Source organism: Vanacampus margaritifer, chromosome 4 (genome assembly GCF_051991255.1).
Source record: "Vanacampus margaritifer isolate UIUO_Vmar chromosome 4, RoL_Vmar_1.0, whole genome shotgun sequence".
Lineage (NCBI taxonomy): Eukaryota > Metazoa > Chordata > Actinopteri > Syngnathiformes > Syngnathidae > Vanacampus > Vanacampus margaritifer.
Genome location: NC_135435.1, coordinates 21,054,127 through 21,074,898, shown reverse-complemented (window position 1 = coordinate 21,074,898; position 20,772 = coordinate 21,054,127). Strand labels below are relative to the sequence as shown.

General features: G+C 40.9%; 1 protein-coding gene across 2 annotated transcripts in view; it reads right to left on the bottom strand.

Annotated features, from left to right (window-relative positions):
* The window catches only part of LOC144050414 (talin-2), a 78,207-nt gene that overhangs the window by 14,259 nt on the left and 43,176 nt on the right, over positions 1 to 20,772 (bottom strand). For both annotated transcript variants that reach the window (XM_077563618.1, XM_077563620.1), the window contains 33 exons: positions 20,634 to 20,747; positions 20,360 to 20,468; positions 20,051 to 20,259; positions 19,039 to 19,137; positions 17,903 to 18,070; positions 17,688 to 17,822; positions 17,143 to 17,302; positions 16,898 to 17,064; positions 14,002 to 14,130; positions 13,710 to 13,823; positions 12,742 to 12,855; positions 11,968 to 12,102; positions 11,450 to 11,578; positions 11,258 to 11,360; positions 10,903 to 11,111; positions 9,528 to 9,647; positions 9,219 to 9,416; positions 8,193 to 8,332; positions 7,589 to 7,682; positions 7,283 to 7,372; positions 7,066 to 7,188; positions 6,599 to 6,742; positions 6,207 to 6,368; positions 5,910 to 6,050; positions 5,640 to 5,821; positions 4,868 to 5,000; positions 4,557 to 4,658; positions 3,475 to 3,645; positions 3,135 to 3,281; positions 1,569 to 1,670; positions 1,357 to 1,476; positions 1,140 to 1,286; positions 822 to 988 (listed from right to left, as the gene is read on the bottom strand). In XM_077563618.1, the coding sequence (XP_077419744.1) occupies positions 822 to 988; positions 1,140 to 1,286; positions 1,357 to 1,476; positions 1,569 to 1,670; positions 3,135 to 3,281; positions 3,475 to 3,645; positions 4,557 to 4,658; positions 4,868 to 5,000; positions 5,640 to 5,821; positions 5,910 to 6,050; positions 6,207 to 6,368; positions 6,599 to 6,742; positions 7,066 to 7,188; positions 7,283 to 7,372; positions 7,589 to 7,682; positions 8,193 to 8,332; positions 9,219 to 9,416; positions 9,528 to 9,647; positions 10,903 to 11,111; positions 11,258 to 11,360; positions 11,450 to 11,578; positions 11,968 to 12,102; positions 12,742 to 12,855; positions 13,710 to 13,823; positions 14,002 to 14,130; positions 16,898 to 17,064; positions 17,143 to 17,302; positions 17,688 to 17,822; positions 17,903 to 18,070; positions 19,039 to 19,137; positions 20,051 to 20,259; positions 20,360 to 20,468; positions 20,634 to 20,747 (4,577 nt within the window). The remainder of the gene's footprint in view (positions 1 to 821; positions 989 to 1,139; positions 1,287 to 1,356; positions 1,477 to 1,568; positions 1,671 to 3,134; positions 3,282 to 3,474; positions 3,646 to 4,556; positions 4,659 to 4,867; positions 5,001 to 5,639; positions 5,822 to 5,909; positions 6,051 to 6,206; positions 6,369 to 6,598; positions 6,743 to 7,065; positions 7,189 to 7,282; positions 7,373 to 7,588; positions 7,683 to 8,192; positions 8,333 to 9,218; positions 9,417 to 9,527; positions 9,648 to 10,902; positions 11,112 to 11,257; positions 11,361 to 11,449; positions 11,579 to 11,967; positions 12,103 to 12,741; positions 12,856 to 13,709; positions 13,824 to 14,001; positions 14,131 to 16,897; positions 17,065 to 17,142; positions 17,303 to 17,687; positions 17,823 to 17,902; positions 18,071 to 19,038; positions 19,138 to 20,050; positions 20,260 to 20,359; positions 20,469 to 20,633; positions 20,748 to 20,772) is intronic.

Genomic DNA, 20,772 nt, shown 5'->3' with positions numbered 1-20,772 from the left:
TGAATATATTAATTTGTATGTGCATTTTTTGTTTAAAAATGTAGTTATTAAAACAAACTAAATATGCTACAACTTAAAACTATTATTGTTATGTACCCAAAACAAAAATTACTGAAGAAAAAAAAAAGAACACTGCATCTCATGCATTCATATTTGCAGCATGTGAAATCATAATTAAGACTGTAGTTGCACAAACAGATGGTCAAATCAATTTCATAAACACAAATGTCATAAAGTCATCATAATTGAATGCATGAATACAAATTTTTGTCCGATGTTGAGGTCTACATTACATTTCTGTTATGAGGACACAAATCTCTGAGTAGATAGACAAGTACCTATTATCTATGAATATCCAATAGACTCCTATATACTATTAAAATATATGCTGATGGATGGATATATTCTAGATAAGCTTTCTGTGTTTGTGAAAGATGAAAACCACGAGGGCTTCTTGCGTTTTCCACTTTCATGCTGCTGGATGGACGTGATGAGCAATTTCACAAAACAATTTGCAATTTCAATCTTCCATCATCTTTTTGGTCACGACATCAAAATGATAGCAGCCTTTTGTCTCCTTTTGTTGTCACGGCGAGAAATCCTGAAGAGACATCTTCAGAACAGTGGGAAAATGCGACACGTCATCTTTCAAAGCCTGAGGGTAATTTGTGCTTTCTGACAGAAGAAAACGTTTTGCTCCCCTTTTGTCTGCCTGCTACGAAGTCATTCTGTCAGTTTATGATAACAGATAAGAAGGCAGATTTTAAACTACAGACGTGAGAAAATCTTGAAGGCGGACAGACCAATTTTGCCTCTCCCACCTGTGGTCGGCGAAGGACTCGTCATTCTCAGCGTTGAGCGTGCCAGCGGAGGCGAACATGATGGTGGTGTCCAGATCGGCGATGATGCCTGATACGGCGCTGGCCGCTGTGATGCAGGCCTGCGTTCCCTTGTTGCCTGCTTGCAGTGCCGACAGCACCAAGGACACCTGAGGACGCACACACGATGATAGCCTGTAATCACGCCAGCGGTCATAGAAGATGGCATCTTGTACAACATTCTGGATCACTGACAGTAGAATTTTGCTTTTGCAGTATTTTCGTCTCTTTTTGTTCAAACTTCATCATGACGGTGCTAACCTTCTCTGTGACGGCGCGAGCGCAGTCGATGAGCTCTCGCTTGGTGAAGCCGTCGGAAGGAGTGACCTGCAGCGCCCCGGCCTTCTGCACCAGGAAGATGCAGCCGTGGCCAAGGTCCTGTACTCGGGTCTTGATCTGGAAGCCGATCTGTGGAAGACGTAACAGAGAAGGTGCTCGCGATCGCTCCCGTGTGTCGCTTTATGATCATCGCTCGCACCTCTTCAGGCTCGGCCGTGTGGGCGGCCATCCGTCCCTCGACGGCCAGCTGGCTGAAGTCGACAGTCACCTGAGAGGCCAGACCTCCGAGCTCGTCTGGACACGTCACCGATTTAGTCATCTGAGTCATAACACGCCAAACGTTATCATTTCATACCATTTTCATAAGATTTTGTACACATATATAAGGTTTGAAACTGTAATGTGGTTTACCATTTCCTGAGCAGTGACTGCAATAGCTTTGGAGTGTTTCACCATACTGGTCTGGTAATCCACAAATGATCCCTCGGGCTCGGGCGGCGTTCCCTCATCTAGCTGAAGATAAAAGAAACATTCAGTTTGCTTTTCAAAAAAGTATGCATTTGGATAGAATGACCAAATGGTCCCCTCACCAATAATATCAACACCGAAATTCCCTCAAGTAGTTAGCACAGCAACTTTAGCGTAACTAGATTGAAAGGGGAAGTCAACCTTAAACATTTCTTGACAAGAATGTTATATGTGACCTCACAAGTCTAAACATGACATTCTGATTAATATTACATTTGTGGAATAAGTGTTATGAAGCAAAATCCAGAGGGGGCGGCCATTTTGCCAATTAATGTCGACTGAAGATGACATCATAGTTGCTCAACGACCAATCACAGCTTACCTGTTTTCTAAAGCTGAGCTGTGATTGGTTGTTACTTGAGACCTGCGCAACATTGATGTCGTCTGCAGTCGACAGCAAGTGGCAAAATGGCCGCCCCCTCTGGATTTTGCTTCATAACTCTTATTTCACAAATTTAATATTAAACAGAATATCGTATTTAGACTAGTGGGGCTGCATAGAACATATTATTGTTGTCAAGAATATATTATTTTTTGGGGGGGTGGGGGTGACTTCCCCTTTAACTTACAATTATAATAAGCACATAGTTAAAAAAATACCTGTGTGACAAGTTATTATCTTTGTAAAGGCAGTATTGATGATTGTCTATTAAAGTCATAGTTAAGGAAGCATCTGGTGAGAATGTAATCACACTTTAAAAAAAGCCTTGCAAGTTAAAAAAAAAAAAGTGATTGCCAGCTTGCACTGCATACATTACAGCGTCTGTGTTAAATTCACACATCACAGAGAAGCCAGTAGAGAGATGATGCCGACCAGGGAGAAAGTGTTTGCCGGCGGAACGCAGTCTGCAATATCACAGGATCAAGGTGGCACTTTGGAATCTGACATCTTTAAATAGTCACAGCTGCAGTAGCTTGATATAAATTGATGCACAATTTAAAGAGGAAATATTACGGAAAGCATTTTATTGCCCGTATACAAATAGTCACTCAAGTGTGAACCAACGATATTTCTGAACATTTGTGAAAACGATCAATCGTGAGGGATGTTTTCTAAATTCTCCTCTAACGTTCTAAATGACCCTCACACCAAGTTTCTTCGCCCATGACATGATCACCTAGGCTGGCTGAAGATTCAGAGGCACTTTCGAGTGATGGACACGGTCTGAAAGACTACATCAATGGCACAAGGTAAGCAGAGCTGCATTTTTATAGCGCTCGCGTGTACTTTGTAGTTTAACAGTTTAAATATGTATATTTTGGGGGGAATATGTGAAACCATTGCTAGTGCCACCCCCCAGTCGTCATGGCAACCAAATCTGTACTTGTCAGCAGAGTCTAGATGAGGGCATGTAAAAAGGCTACCCGTGGGGGTTTTAGACAAAAGCAATGCACACAGCAAGACATCTCAGAAATGTAAAAAAAAATAATCGATAAATGTAGATTTACCTTGGCCATGGCCTCCGCGATGGAATCCACCATGCCTCCGACCATGCCAACTTCACTGGCAGCCTCGTTCAGCGTCACCATGATGTCATCCACCGCCTCCTTCATTAACTGGGTGGCCTCAGCGATGGCGTCGTGTGTGTGGGACGCCTGGGAGTTGTCATGACAACGCACAATCACACACGAGCAACAAAAACAAAGATGTCTGCGTTGTCTGTAATTACATTTTGTTCATCCGGAGAGAACAGTGAGTTACGATAATGCGTTCTGTCCTAGCAGAATATCATGTCAGATTGTACCGGTATCTTAACCTAAAACCATCAACCACCACCGAAGATCTGACCTTGCGATTTCCTCCTCCCTCCTTGGCGGCATAGAGCATCTGCAGGGCGGACTCGGCCAAGGTTTTGGTCTGGTCCAGGAAGGTCATCTGCTGCTGGTGGTCCTTCAGCTTGGATGCCACGCCCACTGCTGCCCTGATCAGCGGTTCAAAGTAGCCGGCCAGCTGGCTCACCTGAGGCCAAAACTCACATCAATTGTGTGTGGAGTTTGATTACAGATCATTTTTCATTTTTTTGAGGATTCAAGAGGACATTATGGACAGAAAAGCAATAACATCGTCATGGCAACACCTCAAACAGAGCATCCAATCAGATTGGTCTTTGTACTCCTTGCAGCCACTAGGGGGCAAACCTGCACGACATCTAGGGAATTTGTTACTATGGTGTTATGTATTTTGACAAGCCTTTTGAGCATTTATTCGATATCCTACTATTGTGCTACATGAATGAATACTAGTGCACTGTGAACAAATGCTCAAAATGAGCCAGTGGTTTGCATATTTATTCAAATAATGTACTAGTATGTTCCTTTCTATGTGATTAGTGAGGCAAAACAAATGACTGGCTTCAAATCTGTTTGAGAATTTTTTTCACAGCACACTAGCAGGATACTGAATAAATGGTCAAACGGCTTTCCATCACTCCCTATGATGTCTTACTAGAGAGGTTATGGCAATTTTAGTGTCAGGTACATACTGACAAATTTGTGTCATGTTATAGTCCCTCAGTTTTTACTTACTTTATATATAAATATTTGAATCATACATAAAATGCAAAAGAGAGCAAAGTATCCCCTAAGCACTCATGCAGGAGCTGCTGTAGGCCACAGCTCACACGCAGACACTCACACAGACTAACAATGTCACATGCAATACCACATGTATGTAATATGATACCTGTAATTATTTTTGGTTTAATGATACTATTGTTTATGTTTGCGTTCAAAGTTATTTAATAAATTTAAATGAGTTTGAATTAAAAAAAAAATTTTTTTTTATATGATCTCTCTTTATCAAACTTTTTGCTTGCTTCACAGTTGAAGCATTTAAGTAAAGTCATTAGTGCGTTGCCCTATATACCGTACCTTGTGTCCTAGTTGGGAAGCTTCGCCTCTGGCAGCATTGGAAACAGGGTCGATTAAGTGGCCAATTTCCTGCACGGAGGATGTCAGCTGCTCTTGCAGGGCCTAAAAAAAAAAGAGAAAATGAAAAGTACATTTGTTTCTGTGTGGCCTTTTATAGGAGAGGCGGAATTGCATTCAAAGTGCTTCATCTGGAACCTTGACATACTGTATGTGCCCTCAACCTGAAATCCTGTCAAGATTGATGTGATCGAATGAAGCCATCATTTGACATGGATGAGTATAAAACAAGTCCTTTTCTAACGGTTGCTTACCTCCAGAGAGATGTCGTCCCTGCTGGGTAAGTTCTGGCTGACCGCAGCCAAAGAGGCCTGCTCAATGTCCCGGATACATTTGTTGATGTTATCAATGGACGAGTCGCACTCCCGCTGGCCAGGGGCCTTGTCCCTGAGAAGGAAATGGTCCGGAGAGAGAGCAATAAAATGGATGGTGGAGCGAGGTTTGAGGATGATAAACAGGCGGTGAAGAGGACAGAGTTTGAAAAAGAGAGATGGGGAAGGAGGAAGGGGAAAACAAGATCACAGGAAGGAGAATTGAAACAAATGAATTTCAGGACATAGCAAGTGTATGTTGGCTAATAATGGCATGTTAAACTACTGATAAATAAAGCTATATAGTGTTGGCTCACTATTTGGCAAGTACAAGCTCCTCCCACAGTTAATTATAAATTTCATAGTGGTAACTACTAGTCCGCGGCCTATAACAGACAATCATAAAGTGGACAATTCATAGTTAAGCAGTTGGAGTACAGTAAATGTGGGCTCACTATTTGGCAAAAAAAAAAAAGCCTGTCCCTTTCGTTGTTATCCTACGACTCAGTTTGACAGTATGACTTGCAAAATGTTAACCAACTAATTAATTATTACTGTCTAAGAACAAGCAAACACATTGCCTTATAAGATGCACTGTAGTAATATAACCCTTTTGTGCTCTGAATGTTAGAGCCTTACTATAGTAATAAAAGTACACCAGATTAGCTAGTAAGCTAAGCCCCCCCCCCCCCATCCCCCCGCCACCACAACAAACCTGATGGCCGTGATGAGACTCTTGATGGAGTCGGAGACGGTGCGGGAGTGACCAGCCAGAACAGACCAGGTGGGCGGGTCTTTGGGGTTGATAACCAATGAACGGGCAGTGTTGAGCAGGTAGGTGGAGCTGTCAAGCATGGAGCATGCTGATTGGATGATGGGCTCCTGAGCTGTAGAACCCTGCATCGAAACAATTGCTGGAAGACTTTAGACACACAAAGTACTTTTCTTATATAAAATACACAAAAAGCAGCTGTCTTTAACTGACCTCGTGGCTGATCTGAGCCGGTATGCTGGCAAATTCCGGGTTGGACGCAAATATTGTCAGGTTTTCCACCGCTTCGATGAGTGGAGCCGTGGCTACTCGACACCTGTTCCTGTTCTCGTCCGAGAAATCTCCATCGAGAGCCTAAAGGAGAAAACGACATTAGGAAAGCGTCACGAACAAGCTCTTCTGTCACGTTAGCTCACCAAAAGAAACTTGATATGAGCTACTAAGAACCAATTGATCTGTCATTTAAAACTGGCTACGGTTTGGCTAAATCCTGAACCCATAGGAACTCACCTTAATGGTTTTGACCAGGTTGGCGGTGCTGTTGGCCACCTCCTTAGCCGACTGGACAAAGTGCCTTTTGGCGACTGGGTTGGTCGTCTTGGAGGAGGCCAATCGGCAGGCGTTGCACAGCGCGGACGTGTGCTTTGCAACAATGGTGGCTGCTGAAAGCACCTGCAATATTATGGAGAGGGCAAAAAAAAAAGGCCCGGAGGATTCACGGTCCATTAAAGGTCACTGCAGCATTTACTCAAAGTATCCGTGATTAGAATATCTCACATTAACCCTCCAAGCATACGACACAATTTTCAACCATTTGCAGTCATTTTATAGTGCAAATATCAAACCTGGGAAACAATAAACACCAATACCTGTTAGTGGTTTTATTTTACATCTGCGTTTACCTGGGAGGCGCTACTCTCCGGGTCCACAAGATTCTGACAGGCCGTCTGAATGGCCTGGTTGGCTTTAGCAAATTGGATCGGGTCCACCAATCCCTGGTGACCTGCGTGACTGTTGGGATCCGACACACCCACCAAGTAGGATGCCTAATGCAAAAAAATTTAAAAAAAAAGAAGTCTGGGGTGTGTGTGTAGCAATAATATAGAGAAACTATATTAAAAAAAAACTTTGGTTTTATAGTTTCATACACACACACTTTTGAAATATAATGTAAACACATCCAAAAAAGAACGCAAGCATACAATGTATAGGATCTTATTGACAATGGCATTTCAATTAATTTAAATGTTAACATTTTATTTGGAGATTTCCATAATAAAGTTACTTTCATGACAGATAGCTAGATACGTATATTCCACACAACCATCCCACATGAATGTCAATGACATTTGGGGATTTTTTTACATACCTGTCCAGCAGCTTCAGTTAGCCCACACAAGGCCTTGGACGCCAATCTGACACAGTCTCCAAATGACATCACATCCCCCGTCTTGCAGTTCTGGGAAATTCCCGCCATTGACTCTCCCAAGACCTGAACAGACCACCAGGAATAAAAAGAGCGGCGTAACGGACTGTTAGAGATGAAGGATGTTTTAACTCCCAGCTGGTGGACTTGGAAGGACTACCTTGGAATTTTCCATGACACTCTCGATGCAGTCAAAGTAGGAGAGGTCATTGACGGGTTCATTGGGGTTGTCCAGCATTCCTCGGACAGCCTGGAGGAATGTAGTCAATCTCTTTTACATACAAATAAACCATTAATCCACCTTTGCCTTTTACACAAAACCTAAATAGGGTTCTTACATCAATAGAAATACAAAACAATAATCCTTGACATTCATTGTCAAACTCAAATTTGCTTCACAGAGGGCTAAGTCCTCAAACCTGTTGCTTCATGGGAACCATAATGATTAAAAATGAGTGTGGTTCACCTCCAGCTCTCTCAGGGCATTATCACACTCCTTCTGGCCGGGTGCCTGCTGAGTGCACAGCGTGATCAGCTGGTTGATGCTGTCGGTCACAGCTCTGGAAAAGAGGAACCGGAAAACTCTCATCTGCTGCAGTGATTATCAAGCTTTTTTAAATAAGTGTTCATTAAAACACTAAAATTATATTTCATACTGTGACGTTTCCACTGAAACATTATGGATGGTTTGACAATTTCCACTTCGCTTAAATATAGGAAAATGAAAATCTGTAGTTGAACGTAAAAATTCAAATAAAAATGGCACCAAAATACCAATGTTTGGAAACAAACAATTCCGAAAGATTAAATACAAATGTATGTACAGAACTTAAAAGTTTAACTATACTGTATTCATAAATAAAATTTAAAAAATCCAATTTGAGATTTAAAAAAAGACTTAATTCAGTGATTCTCTCCTGTACCACTAGAGGGAGCCACTAGAGGGAGCCCTAGTGGTTTGTGGGCTCCCTCTAGTGGTAAGCAATACACTTTGAGAATCACTGCCCTTGAAGGGAAGGACACTTGGACAAAAACACTAATTGGAGCCATTGATACCAGTACAGTGGTACCTTGCAGCAGCTGCTAGCAGGTTCTTGGCATTGGCAGCCGCGGGATCCACTGACAGGCTCTTGGCGGCCAGCAACAGCTTGCTGGAGGCCATGGAGATGTTCTTCAAGTTACTGATCACCTGCACTTGGTCGTCCCTCTTCTGAGATGACAAGCCGCATGACAAAAACAAACACCATCACGTGAAAATGACTTTAAAAACTAGGAAAAAAATAATGAAAATGAACGCTTAACTAGAATATAATGAAGTTGAGATTTTTAATAGGGAAGCAGGCAAATCACAGTCACTCCGACTTCATCCCACATTCCAAAAACCGATGTTAGGCTAATCGAAGATTCTGAGGTGTTAATGTGTCAACAGTTGTTGGTTCATATGCGATTGGCTGGTGGTTAGATTAGGATGTACCCCGCCTCGTTCCCAAAGTCAGCGGCGACAAGCTCCAGCTCACCCACGACACTAATGAGGACAAGTGCTCTAGAAAATAAATGGATGGATGGATACTATAATTTATGGGAATTGGTGGTTGATTGGGCTGCCAATACGGCTGTGCCTCGTATCATAAAACGTGGCAACAACAAATACAAGCTCTGCCATACGGCAGGTCCATTTTTATGATGATATTGACCCAAATGGGCAGAATCATTTGGAAAATGAAGGATCTATTTTTGAAAAAAAAAACAGGAAACAATGAAAGGTGGGGACATGCAACATATAAATTAAAGTCTTGTGTTATGAAATGTGCTACAGGTTGTCACGGTGGGTTAATTTTTGTAAAATCAGGATTGCTTTTGACATAGAAAAATTGAAAAATGGGGGGGGGGGGGGGGGTAGAACAAACTGGCAAATTAAGATGCAACCTTCTTTGCATTTTGAAGGATTACTCTGGAATCATCATGGCAGCACACAATAAGCCCATTTAGAAGCAATTGTTATCAATATGACTTCCTCTAACTCCAACTTAAACCGACAGTCTCATCCTAATTATTTTCCGTCTTATGTGAAAAGTTTACGGTAAAGCGAGACCGACCTGAGTGTGCCCTGCCATTTCGATGCCGGCGTCCAGAAACTCGTCAAAGTCTTCGCTGAACTTCCCCGACGCCACCGCCAGCCGGCTGCTGGAGCCTCTGGAGGCGTGAACCACCTCGCCCGCAGACTGGTTCAGGTCGGCCGCCGTCTGGTTGAAATCGCTCTGCGCCGCCTGAAAGGTCTTGGAGGCTGGCGGGATCTAAAAAGCAGAGAAGAATTTACAACTGCTGTATTTTTCCAGAGTCTATTTATTAACTTCCTGTGCTTATGAAGAAGAATTGTTATGCAAGTGAGGTTTTGCTCAACTCACGTTTTCAATGAGGAGCTTCTTGCTGGCCTCTCCGATGCTCTTGAGAGCCAAGTCCACGTCCTTCTGACCAGGCAGACAGTTGACGCAGTTGTTCAATGAATGAGACACGGCCTTGGCCACCTGCAAGTTTCAAGAAAGTGAAGTTCAAGTAACACCACCTTTGTGTTTATCACGACTTGCAGTTTTAATTGAGTTGGGAAAATGAGGTGGTAAGGCATAAATCATTTAGGATGTTTTGCTTATAAAATATGCCACCTGCTTAATTACGATGCTTTGCTTTGCATAATATGACAGATGTTGAGCTGCTTACTTCCCTCTCTTGCATGTAAATATTTACCAGAAAGACTTTTTTATCAGGCAATTGCAGGTTTAAGGAAGTCTCATTAACTTTTTTAGGAAACTTCGGGCCAATTTAAGACTTTTTAACATACGGTTAGATATCGATATGTTTCAGATTTTTATGAAATCTATTTGAATATTTTGTCAAAATAAATTATTGTTGGTGCTTTCACTCATACCAATCGCCTTCAAAATGCAAATCACTGCATTGCAAATTTGTAAAAAAAAAAGAAAAGAAAAGAAAAGAAATACAGAAAGATTGTCAGAGGCAATTTTATAATTTTAAGACCTTTGATTGGTGGATTAAGAATTATGAGGAATAATCAAAACCTTCATTTGAGGAAATAAAGCATGGGGATCCCACAGACACCATGTTTTACAGTACTGTATTTATATATATTTTATATTTATTATTCTTATTATTATTATATTATTATTATATATTTATATTTATATATACATTTTTGCAAATTTTGTCAAAGAGTAAGAAATTAATTTAACACTCTGTTTATTTTGGAAGGTGTAAAGTTGAACTGTGCAGTCATACTGAGAGATGTTTACAATATTTGTTTTTGTTATTACTTACTACATGTGTATGTTTATTTTGTGCGAGTACCAATACCAGGGCTTATTTCAAGGTATCGGTACTCACAAAGCCTCTTGTTGCCGTTTTACAATCAGGAACTACAAATGAGCATCCCGATATTTTAGTATTTTATATCATTATTTATTTATATTATATTTATCTTGACAATATTTCACATCAACGTCTTCTTAAAATATTTAAAATAAATAAGTTTTTTTTTTTATTTTGCAGGAAAGACAAAACATATAAACATTTGCATCATGAGAAGATGATTAGGACAAAAAAAAAATGTTTGGAAAAAAAATTACTTTTTAAAAAACTAAACGTTATACAGTACTCCACAAAAAGTAAAAAAAAAAAAAAAAAGGGGAAAAAAAGAAAGAAAAAATATAAAGAAAAAAAATAGCATCTTATGTCCAGATTCATATTACAAATGCTGGCAGATCTCACCTGGGCCAACCTCTGCTGGCTCTCAGCATCTCCGGGGCAGATAAGCGCCTCCTTGGCCTCGTGGATGAGAAGCGCTGAGCCCTCCATGACGTCGCGGGCCGTGTCTAGCATGGCGGCGGCGGCTTTGGGATCGGTGGTGGAGGCGGCGACTCCGCGGGCTGCCTGGGCCAACGTCTTTAAGGCTTGCGCCGTCTCCCTGGCTGCTATGCCTACCCACACACAAGTTACAAAAGCAAAAGTTGATTTGGATAATGTCATTATATTTTCTTTTTCTATACTCAACAGAGAGGAAAAATTTGATTTTATTTATGGCCATAATCGCAGACATAATGTACAGTTGATTTACAGTACCAACCTGTGTAATGTTCATTGCCTTGTGCAGCACAGGTGAGTAGCTGAGCCATGGACGACCCAACTGACTTGGAGGTGCTGCCCAACTCCTGAGCGCACTTCTCCAACTGGAGGACCATTAAAAAAAATATACAATCTTAGATAAGAACTTAAATTGCAATTTGTTATTTGAATGAGCAAAGTGACTTTTTCTTACCGATTCCCCCGGCAGGGGTTTCAGCTGCGCATTGCTGGCAGCCAGCCTGGCGTCCTGCAGCTCACTTTTCAGCGTCTGGATGGCCGTGAGCGCAGAGTCGATCTCCATTGGGCCACAAGCTTCATGAGCCTAGAAAAAACACAAATCAGTAAACATGGAGTGACAACAACCAAGGTATGTAGCCTAGCAGAAAAACTACAGTAGTAGCGTTTTGTTAAAGAATTATGATTCCTATACTTTAATTTATCTTCCTACCATAATGTAATACATTGCGTAAACAACACAAATGTGCACAATTCATTACAAGACTTCAAAATTAAACCACAAATACGTTTCTCTGTCTGCTACACAGCTAATCTTTTATTCATCACTTGTTGCTAGGCAGACTTCAGGAGCTGAGCAAATCAACTCAAAACGGCACTACATAAATTATGAAACACGCTTAGCCATATGCAGTAAATTCACAATTGAACTAATCTGCATTAAATACAAAATACAAATAAAATGTTGTCTGCTACCTTCTGTCCGGCTGTCCTCAGCTCGGCCAGGCAAGTGGCCAGGTTCTTGGCACACTGACCCAGTTGCATGGCTGCAGCCTGATCCGTCACCGTGGGAACCGATGACTTTGCAGAGGTCACCATCTTACTACCGGGCTGTGTAGAGCAAGGAACAGAAATGGATCTATTTTTAAATCTGCTTAGTAAAGCAGGCTATGATAAACCGTATTCCCCAAATAATGGCTGTCCCAAAAAGACGTTGCTCCCTAATTAGTTACCAGGTTGATCATTCACTTAAGACATAAACACATCTCTCTGACAGACGCCTTCATTTTCTTTTGAAGGGAAAAAGTAGATACTTTTCACACAATTTCTTAGATGGTATCGCTCACATATGGACGTTAAGAATTTACTAATCCAATGTGTACTCTGTTGCTAAGAAAAAGAGAAGCACCTACGTAAGCATGTAAACAGACTCTGGAGACCATGTCTTAAATTATTAGCGTCCGAGCCACAATGTATAACAGTAAACTCCCTTGGCTACCAATTGCAGAAATAAAGCAGTTGAATCAATGAGCTCGTACAGTAACTGCACCACAGGAGTGCTTCTTCAGCTATCAGTTAAAAAAATAGGTTGGAGCTCCATTTTAAAAATGTCCCAACATGGAACAATCTCTATTTATACTTTCTTCAGCCTCATTCCCAAAGTAGTCGTGACAATTCTGGGGCGTCACGTTTCAACATTCCTTTGCCATAACCACGTGTGTGCAAGTGTGTGCGTGTTATGTGTTGCACCTGTAAGAAGTTCTGGCTGGCAATAATGAGGGCAAGTTGTGCGCTGATGTCATCCGGCTTGGCCTGACTGCTGCGCACCCCCTGGACCAGCTGAGGGATGTGGTCCGCCACCGCCTGAATAACACACGAGAGAAAATAATCAGTGGTTAACTCATTCACTGCCATTGACGGTTATAGACGTCAAAAAAATGATTTGAACTATTTCTATTAGTTTATCATTTTTTTCTACTTTTAACAAGAGTATGAAAACCTATATATTTTTTATTGTACATTTAGAACAGATATAAAATTTGTGATTAATCGTGAGTTAATATTGAAGTCATGCGATTAATTATGAGTAAAAATTGTAATCGCCTGACGCCCCTAATTTTTAATAATCATCTCGTCAGGTGATACATTTTTTTTTATTGTATTTAATCGCATGACTTCACTAGTTAACTCATGATTAATCACAAATTTGATATCTGTTATAAATGTACATTTCCATACTCCTGTTAACAAAACTGGAAAAAAATGTTAAACTAATAGAAATAGTTCAAATTAATTTGGGACGTTTATAGCCGTCAATGGCAGTGAATGAGTTAAATATGAATTGTCAACTTGTCACAATTTTATCAATACAGCGGGAAATAGATTTTCATGCTTGGTATCATCAGGCCTAACTAAACGGGCAAAAGTCATCAAAACAGGAAGTTCATCAACATTTAAGTAATGTTAATGAGCGGTTGTGGTTAGCATTTATCATATTTGGGACTAAAATTTGCACTTTTTTCCTGCGACTTGTACTCAAGTGCGACTTGTGTGTATCAAAATTTGAGCTTGGATTGGCATCCAAAATCCCCCGTTTCCTTATCTTGTTGACTGCGGTGAACGAGCCCTCACAGTCTCTCATGACACAAATGTGCTGTAGCGCAATGTTTGCGAATCACTGCCCAACTACATTTAAAAAATAACCCAGTCATGCTCACCTTGCAGCTCTGAACCAACTGCTGGTGAGCGGCTGTGTTCTTGTTGGAGGCGGCAGCATTCTGAGCGGCGGCGATAGTTTGAGTGGCAGCGGCCGCACCTTGCTTGGCAGCATTCTGAAGCGCAAAGCACACACACACCAAATCACATAACGTCCATCCATCCAAAGCTTCTAGGCTGACATCAATTTAGAAAAACGTGACATAAATGATACATTTCTGAGTAGGCATTTTAAGAAAACGCAAGCCGAAAAAGAGATCATTTTCATCTCCACCCGCTTATTCCCCGACGCACCTCCAGTCTGTTGATCAGCTTCTTCTTGATGGCGTTCTGAGCGGCAGCGTTGGTGGCCACTCGCAGACCCTCAGCAGCCTCCCTCAGCCGCTGCTGCTGATCTTCATTCTCGGGATAGGCCGCTGCCCCCTGAGGGCAATTACACACGCGACCATTGATTTGTCAGAACACAGAATCTACCCAAAAGTAAATGGAATTCCTGTAAAAAAAAAAAAAAAAAAAAAAAAAAATGTTTTAAATATATATACAGTATATATATATATATATATATATATATTTTTTTTTTTATTTTATTTTTTCTTTCTCTTTTCTATGTTTGGTCTCGCTTACTGGGTTTTAACAATAACTCATTTGTTGGGAATGGCGAATTGGGTTCATTGTTGATCCTACCAAGACATTTTTGGACAAATGGTTTTAAACAGTTTTAACTCTTTGACTGCCAAAAACGTTAAATAACGTTTAGTAAAATCCTATGGAGGAGTGCCAAAGACGTTAAAAGACGTTTGTTTCAAAACAGAGGTGAAACTAACCATTTTCTATTGTTGATTACTGAAAAACGGAATAAGGTAGAAACAAACTTTTTTTTCTGATGAAAGATGAGAGTCCAATCTTTCATTTGGTAGTATGTGTGTTTCCATAGTCCAAACACAAAATTTTCTGTGGACCTTGAAAGATCAGTCAAAATGCTTAAAATCGGCTGGCACCCACGGCATCCCTTTTCTGAAAACGTCTGCCAGTCAAAGAGTTAATTAGTCGGAGGAAAAATGGCTAAAGGTAATCCTTGGAATAGGCGACACCGGTTCGAATCCCATGCTGAGCGTTTTTTTCCCGCTCTCTCTTCCTGTCTCTTCTTGAGCCATCTTGTCCATTAAAAGGCAGAAGGCTAAAAAAAATATTAAAAGACTCTGTGTGGCCCAAGGCTATACTTTACTCAGCTCAGAAAAAGAAAACAATATCACAGACACACTCGCAATTTCTTGGGGCATGTCTTTTACCTTCAAATATAATGGCCAGCTCTGAATATCATATCAATAAACTTTACTTGAAAAGTAGCTATTTTTGCAGTGGGTAAACTGAATTTCAGACCAATCGAGTTTATTGCCGTCGTCTGTCAGACGGCGATTAAATAGAACAGGTCATTTGCATAATTATCACAACCGGCTAATTCCAGGGGGACTGATGCCGGTACGGCATGTGTGAGCGAGCCAACGCTAACAAGCTTTTCAAGTCCCAAGCAGTGTTTGCTACGGCAATTCAACATGAAGAAACCGGAGAGAAGATCAAACAATGAGCAGTGTCCAGAAGTCTTAATATCTTATCAGTTCATCGGTCGCCATGGCAACTGTGCCTGGATAAGGTATGATGGTATGATAAGATATGTGTAAAGGAGGTAGCTGGTGGTAAATAAGGACATCATTGAAAGTAAATAGCATGGTGGAAAGTGGGGGAGCTATTCATAGAGGTTGATCCAGTTGACAGATAAATTAATGTCAAAAATTTATCTTGTTGTGCCTTATTTGAGTATGTTAACCAGTATGTTACGCTAAAGTTTCTAAGTCGCCATATTATTAGCTGTGACAACTTTAGGCTTCATTTGATTCAAGGCAGGAATGTGTACTAAGAGTAGTGTTACAGAAATTTGTTAGGGTTTATTACACAGGCTAAATTAGGATTCAAACGGCAAGTGAGCCACAGTTGGAATCACAGTGACTTAACATTCATACACATCGGTGCCAACTTCTAGTTTTGGGATGTTTTCTGTGCTTTGATCATGATCCAGACCAAATGAGTGAAGCCAAAGTAAAAACAATAGTAGGCAGAGGTTTGTTTTATAATCCTGTACAGACTTAATTAAAATGTCAAACTAAAAATTACAGTTCAGTGTCAGGTCAGATGTTTTTAATTCCAAATGAGAAAAGGATTGACTTTGTATGGTTAAGCCATTACTCACCCGCTGGCCACTTCATCAAAGTACAGTTGCACAACTACATGGGATGTAATATAAGAGATGTATCAAAATTGCTTTGTTTTGGCAAAGGTATTAATGTAGCAATAAAGTTATGATTGTGGTTAAAGTTTACACTGTTACAGAATGTACTGCATCACACACACAGCTGTTTCTAATACCGTTCCCTAATTATACAATGTTGTTGTAGGACTGAACCACATTGGATTGAGCAAAAAAAGGGTCCATTAAATTCAAACTACAGCTGCTGCTGCTATCATTATTATATAGCAAAACACAAACTTGAGACTATATTGCGAAAAGAAACAGATAACTTTAGTGTTAATTTATAATTTTTTAATATACTATACTTTTATTCTTCTTCTCCACTCCACAACGTGATTCATTTCTGGATTTGGGACCTGTTAGCTGTTAATGTAGCATCAATCATTATTAAGTGTGTAATCTTCTCTCCAGACATTAATTGCTCTACTTTATAACAGTTCCAGCCAGACTTTTGTAAAAAGTGTATTCGTTCACCTGAGCACTTCATTCACAATTTTATGACAATCTTAGGTTAGCTTAGCAATTAGCATAGCTTCCCCATCTTCCGCTCGTCATCCCTTTGTGAGAATGATACATGCAAGGATTGTAGCTTATTTGCCGACATGGAGGAAAACATGAAATGACTGCGCAATGTGTTTAGCTGCACTAGTAGCCAGCCAAAGCGCATTTCTAGCTAACAGGTGTGGCGTAAGTAGCACCCGCGCGCAGGTGATGAATGTGTGTTGCTACACGTTGACTTGCAAACCCCTTATTTCAAGCCTTGTAGTACGTAGTAGTAGGATGATATAATCATTATTATTATAATAATTATAATAGTAATATTATTTTTTTTAGTAGTAGTAGGATGGCCAGTAGTTAAAGGCTGAGAGAGAATGAAGTAAATACCTTGGCCGCTTCCACCATCCTGGCAGTAGCATCGGCCAACAATTTAGCCGCCGCCAGCAACTTCTTGGAGTTGTCCATGTCCACCTCAGCTTCGGCGTCCGACCTCATGGCATTAACCAGGTCCGAGGTGGCCTGGGCCAGTACCCGGGCCTGACGGACCATCTCACCTGTGAGGAGGACAGCAGGAGGCATTTTGTAGGAAAAATGGTGAGCCACGATCAATTTGTTCTGGATTTTGGACTGACCCGCATCTCCCATGGAGGTGAAAATGCTCTCCGTCACGGTCATGATGGTGTCAGTGGCCTGGTCGTAGCGGCCGATAGGCTCTCCTCTGGAGGTGTAATGGCGGACGTGTTGCAGCAAATCTTCCAGAGCTTGATTCACCACGCTGGCTGCCGCGCTCACCTTCAAAACATGACGGGAGCTCCTCATCAGACCTAACTGACTCCCCAGTCAATGTTTTAAAAATACAACGAGTGTATCCAAAGGGAACTAAATTTAAGATCCCAAATAAACACAGCCTATTACAACCTCATCTGTTTTTAATGACATGTTTACATTAATAGCAAATGCATAACATGAAGCAGTTTTGGATTAAATTTATTTTGATATTACAGCTTCTAACATAGCATAGACCAGAGATTGGCCATCTTAATTAAATGACGGAGCAGGCTAAAATTTTCTTTCTTCTTCTTTTTTACACCAAAATGTTATGGGAACAGCAATGAAAGAATACCTAAACACCACAAAAAGAAATTATGACCTCGTTGGCGAAGGTAATACAACCGACCTGTTTGAGTAGCTCTCCGTCCTCTGTGGCGGAGAGGCAGGCCTGGACGCAGCTCTCCACCGAGCGGTCCACCAGCTTCCCGGCTTCGATGAGCTGCTCCTGGCAAACGGGGGAGCTGATCGTGGGACTTACCACCTACAAGCATATGGACGGAGATGTCACGACGATAAAGAGAGATGAACACTTCGGAAGGTTTATTACGGTTTATGCAATACCTTGGCACACGCCACCAGCTGCGAGGTGGACAGGGCGCACTGGGTGGCAGCGGCAATGACTCGGTTCTGAAGAACCGTGTCTTCTGCGACCTGCGCCACGTTCTTTGCCTTCAGGACCAACATGGCGGCGGCGTTGGCCACCGCCTTGGCCAAGTTCATAAGGACATCCTGTGCAGGAAGCAAAACCAGAAGGAACAATCACTCTCTTTGAAAATGTAATACATATTTTAGCTTGAGGGAATACCACGTATTACAGCTGTTTTTACACAATTATATACTGTACAGACAAACCGGAATTTGTTGTGAGCCTTCAGTGTAGTAACATGTTGTACGGCAATAAAATGTTGCTGCTTAATTTAATCTCTACGCTAATTTTTAACAGCCCTATATGGTGTTTTATATTATAAGTTAGCATCAAGCTAACAGACCTACGTTATTTTAAATTATTTGGTTAGATTGAACATTTGGTGTTTAAGTAGACAATGTTTGTTGTATGTTCTGTTGGTTTGTGCCCCATGTGTTTATATTTAATACAACATCTATGCTAATATCCATTAGCATTAGGCTAGTGGGCTTTTGTTAGAGAACAGTAAGAAAGTAAATTTGGTTTAACCTTTTGGTGTCTAAAATATATCATAATTATTTCTCTTTTATTTTGTTTGTCAATTTTAAAGTAAACTTACCATGGGAGTGACAAATAAAAACAACCTTGAAGGAAGCACACTTCGTTTCATTTGGACAAACGCGAGCGATAGCATTCTTTCCTTCTCAAAATGATGCTAACAATAGGGTGAGAGAGCAGATTCTGAAAAGTACCTTATGGCATAAAACTATTTTGTTTGATGTTCAGCTAAATTGATATTAAAGTTTATTTTTAACACATTTTAATGTTGCATATTGAATTTCTTGTGTGATATTCATTAATAACTAATTTACTATGAGCACACCACATTTTCCCTTTTCTGTAATTTGATTGGTTGGACAGCCTTTGAATACTTTTACATGTGCACTAAAAAACAAGTGAATGTCGATTTTAAAATTGTTGTTTTAATGGTTTTAAAATAGTAGGAATAGCTGAAAGTATGGACATTGCTTGAAGTGCACCATTTTGACAAATGAATGAGCACCATGGTTACCTGGAACCTCTCGTCGGTTTCGTTCTCTCCAATCTGGCGGAGGAGGTCTCCACTGGCTTGGCCGATGCTGCCTGCTGCTGTCAGCACAGTCTGTCTGGGCTGAACAAAAACACATACGCACACACGTCTTGAAAAGGGGCTTCGGCTTAATTTGTTTAAGGTACTTAACATTGCCTTAATACTGAATTTCAAAATGTAAGAGCATCTCTAATTCTTCCCCAGACACCAGAAAACACAGTAATGGATCTATAAGGCTATGCATTATTATATGCTAAAAAATGTTTTTTCTACTGCAGGAGAAACAAACAACTCTAAACAAATGTCAGGCAGATCGTTACAGTCTTGCAGCACAAGTCCATAAAGTGATCTCCATTATTCATTAGTACGCGAGTCGACAAGCCACTTGCTGTCTTCCATTAAAGAGTGAAAATGCCTTGCAGTCAGCTTCACGTCAGTCACAGCTCTTTATGCAGTCAGCACAACATACATGCACATTTAATAAAGTGGCAAGGCAAAGTCGCATTACTCTGAGATTGCACATTTCATTCCAGGCCTGGAGGTGTGTTGTTAATTCGGACACAACAAAGAAAAGTAATTATATAGAAAGCCGTGTGTGTCATTGGGAACAAAAAAAGAAAAACTTGGTTGCAATTGCTACCTTGTCATAATTAAAAATTTATTCAGCTAAGCTGCCAATTTACCTCTAAAATATGAAATTGGGTTTAAAAAAAAAAAGGAGAAAAAAAGACACATTTGTCATTTTGCTATTCCTGTTTTAGTTTAAAATGTGAGGAATATGCCTCTCAGTGAAGAGATTAAATACAATAATTGGAAAAGACCACCTTTGAAAAAAAAAAAAAGCACTACAACTAGTAGCTACATAAAAATTAAATTGGTGGGGAGGAAATACAAAAATAAATAAATAAATAAGGAAGCGTATTGTCTTCACTTAAAATTTTTTATTTAAGTCATAGCAAACAAACCTGGACATTTAACCAGTGGTTGGGCTTACCTCTCCGGAGGCCGGCTCCACGGCTTTGAGCAGGTCAGACACGGCTCCCGCCAGCGTCCTCGCGGCCCTCATCAGGTCGTTACCGCCACCCACCTCGTCCTCCATGAGGGCGGCCAACAGCTTAACGCCCTTTGACATCTCGGTCAAGTTGGAGGAGATGGTGGTGATGGCGCAGCCCACCGCCGTGTAGTCCGTGTCGGTCGGATCACCTGGCGGCGAGAAATGATTGAGAAATTTAATGGTGACATTAAAAAAAAAAAAGACAGATTGCAGAGAGAAGACCAAAAGAATATCATGGTGGCTACTGACCAGCAGTGAGGTTGACGACGGAAGCGGTTCCTGCAGTGATGGCGTCAACCTGAGAGTGAATCTCGTGTTTGGATTCGTCCATCTTGTTCTGGATCCAAACCTTGGAGGCCTGCACACAATGTCAGAAGAAGATTTGAAAATCCAGACAGTGTGTGGATTAAATCTATTCATGAGGTATACCATACCGGATGATTGAAAAGTAAGCACTTTAGTCCATAGAGTGTATTTGTTGCTATAGCCATGGTCATAATCATTATGTAATTAGAGTACATACCATGTCCTGTCCTAGTGGAGGCAGATCATCGACCTCCCCCAGGTCAATCTGGGCCTTCTGCACGGCCTGCATGCTGGTATTGATGGTTCCCATTAAAGCTTGCTGGGCTGAACTCTGCCAAGGAAACAGAACATCATTC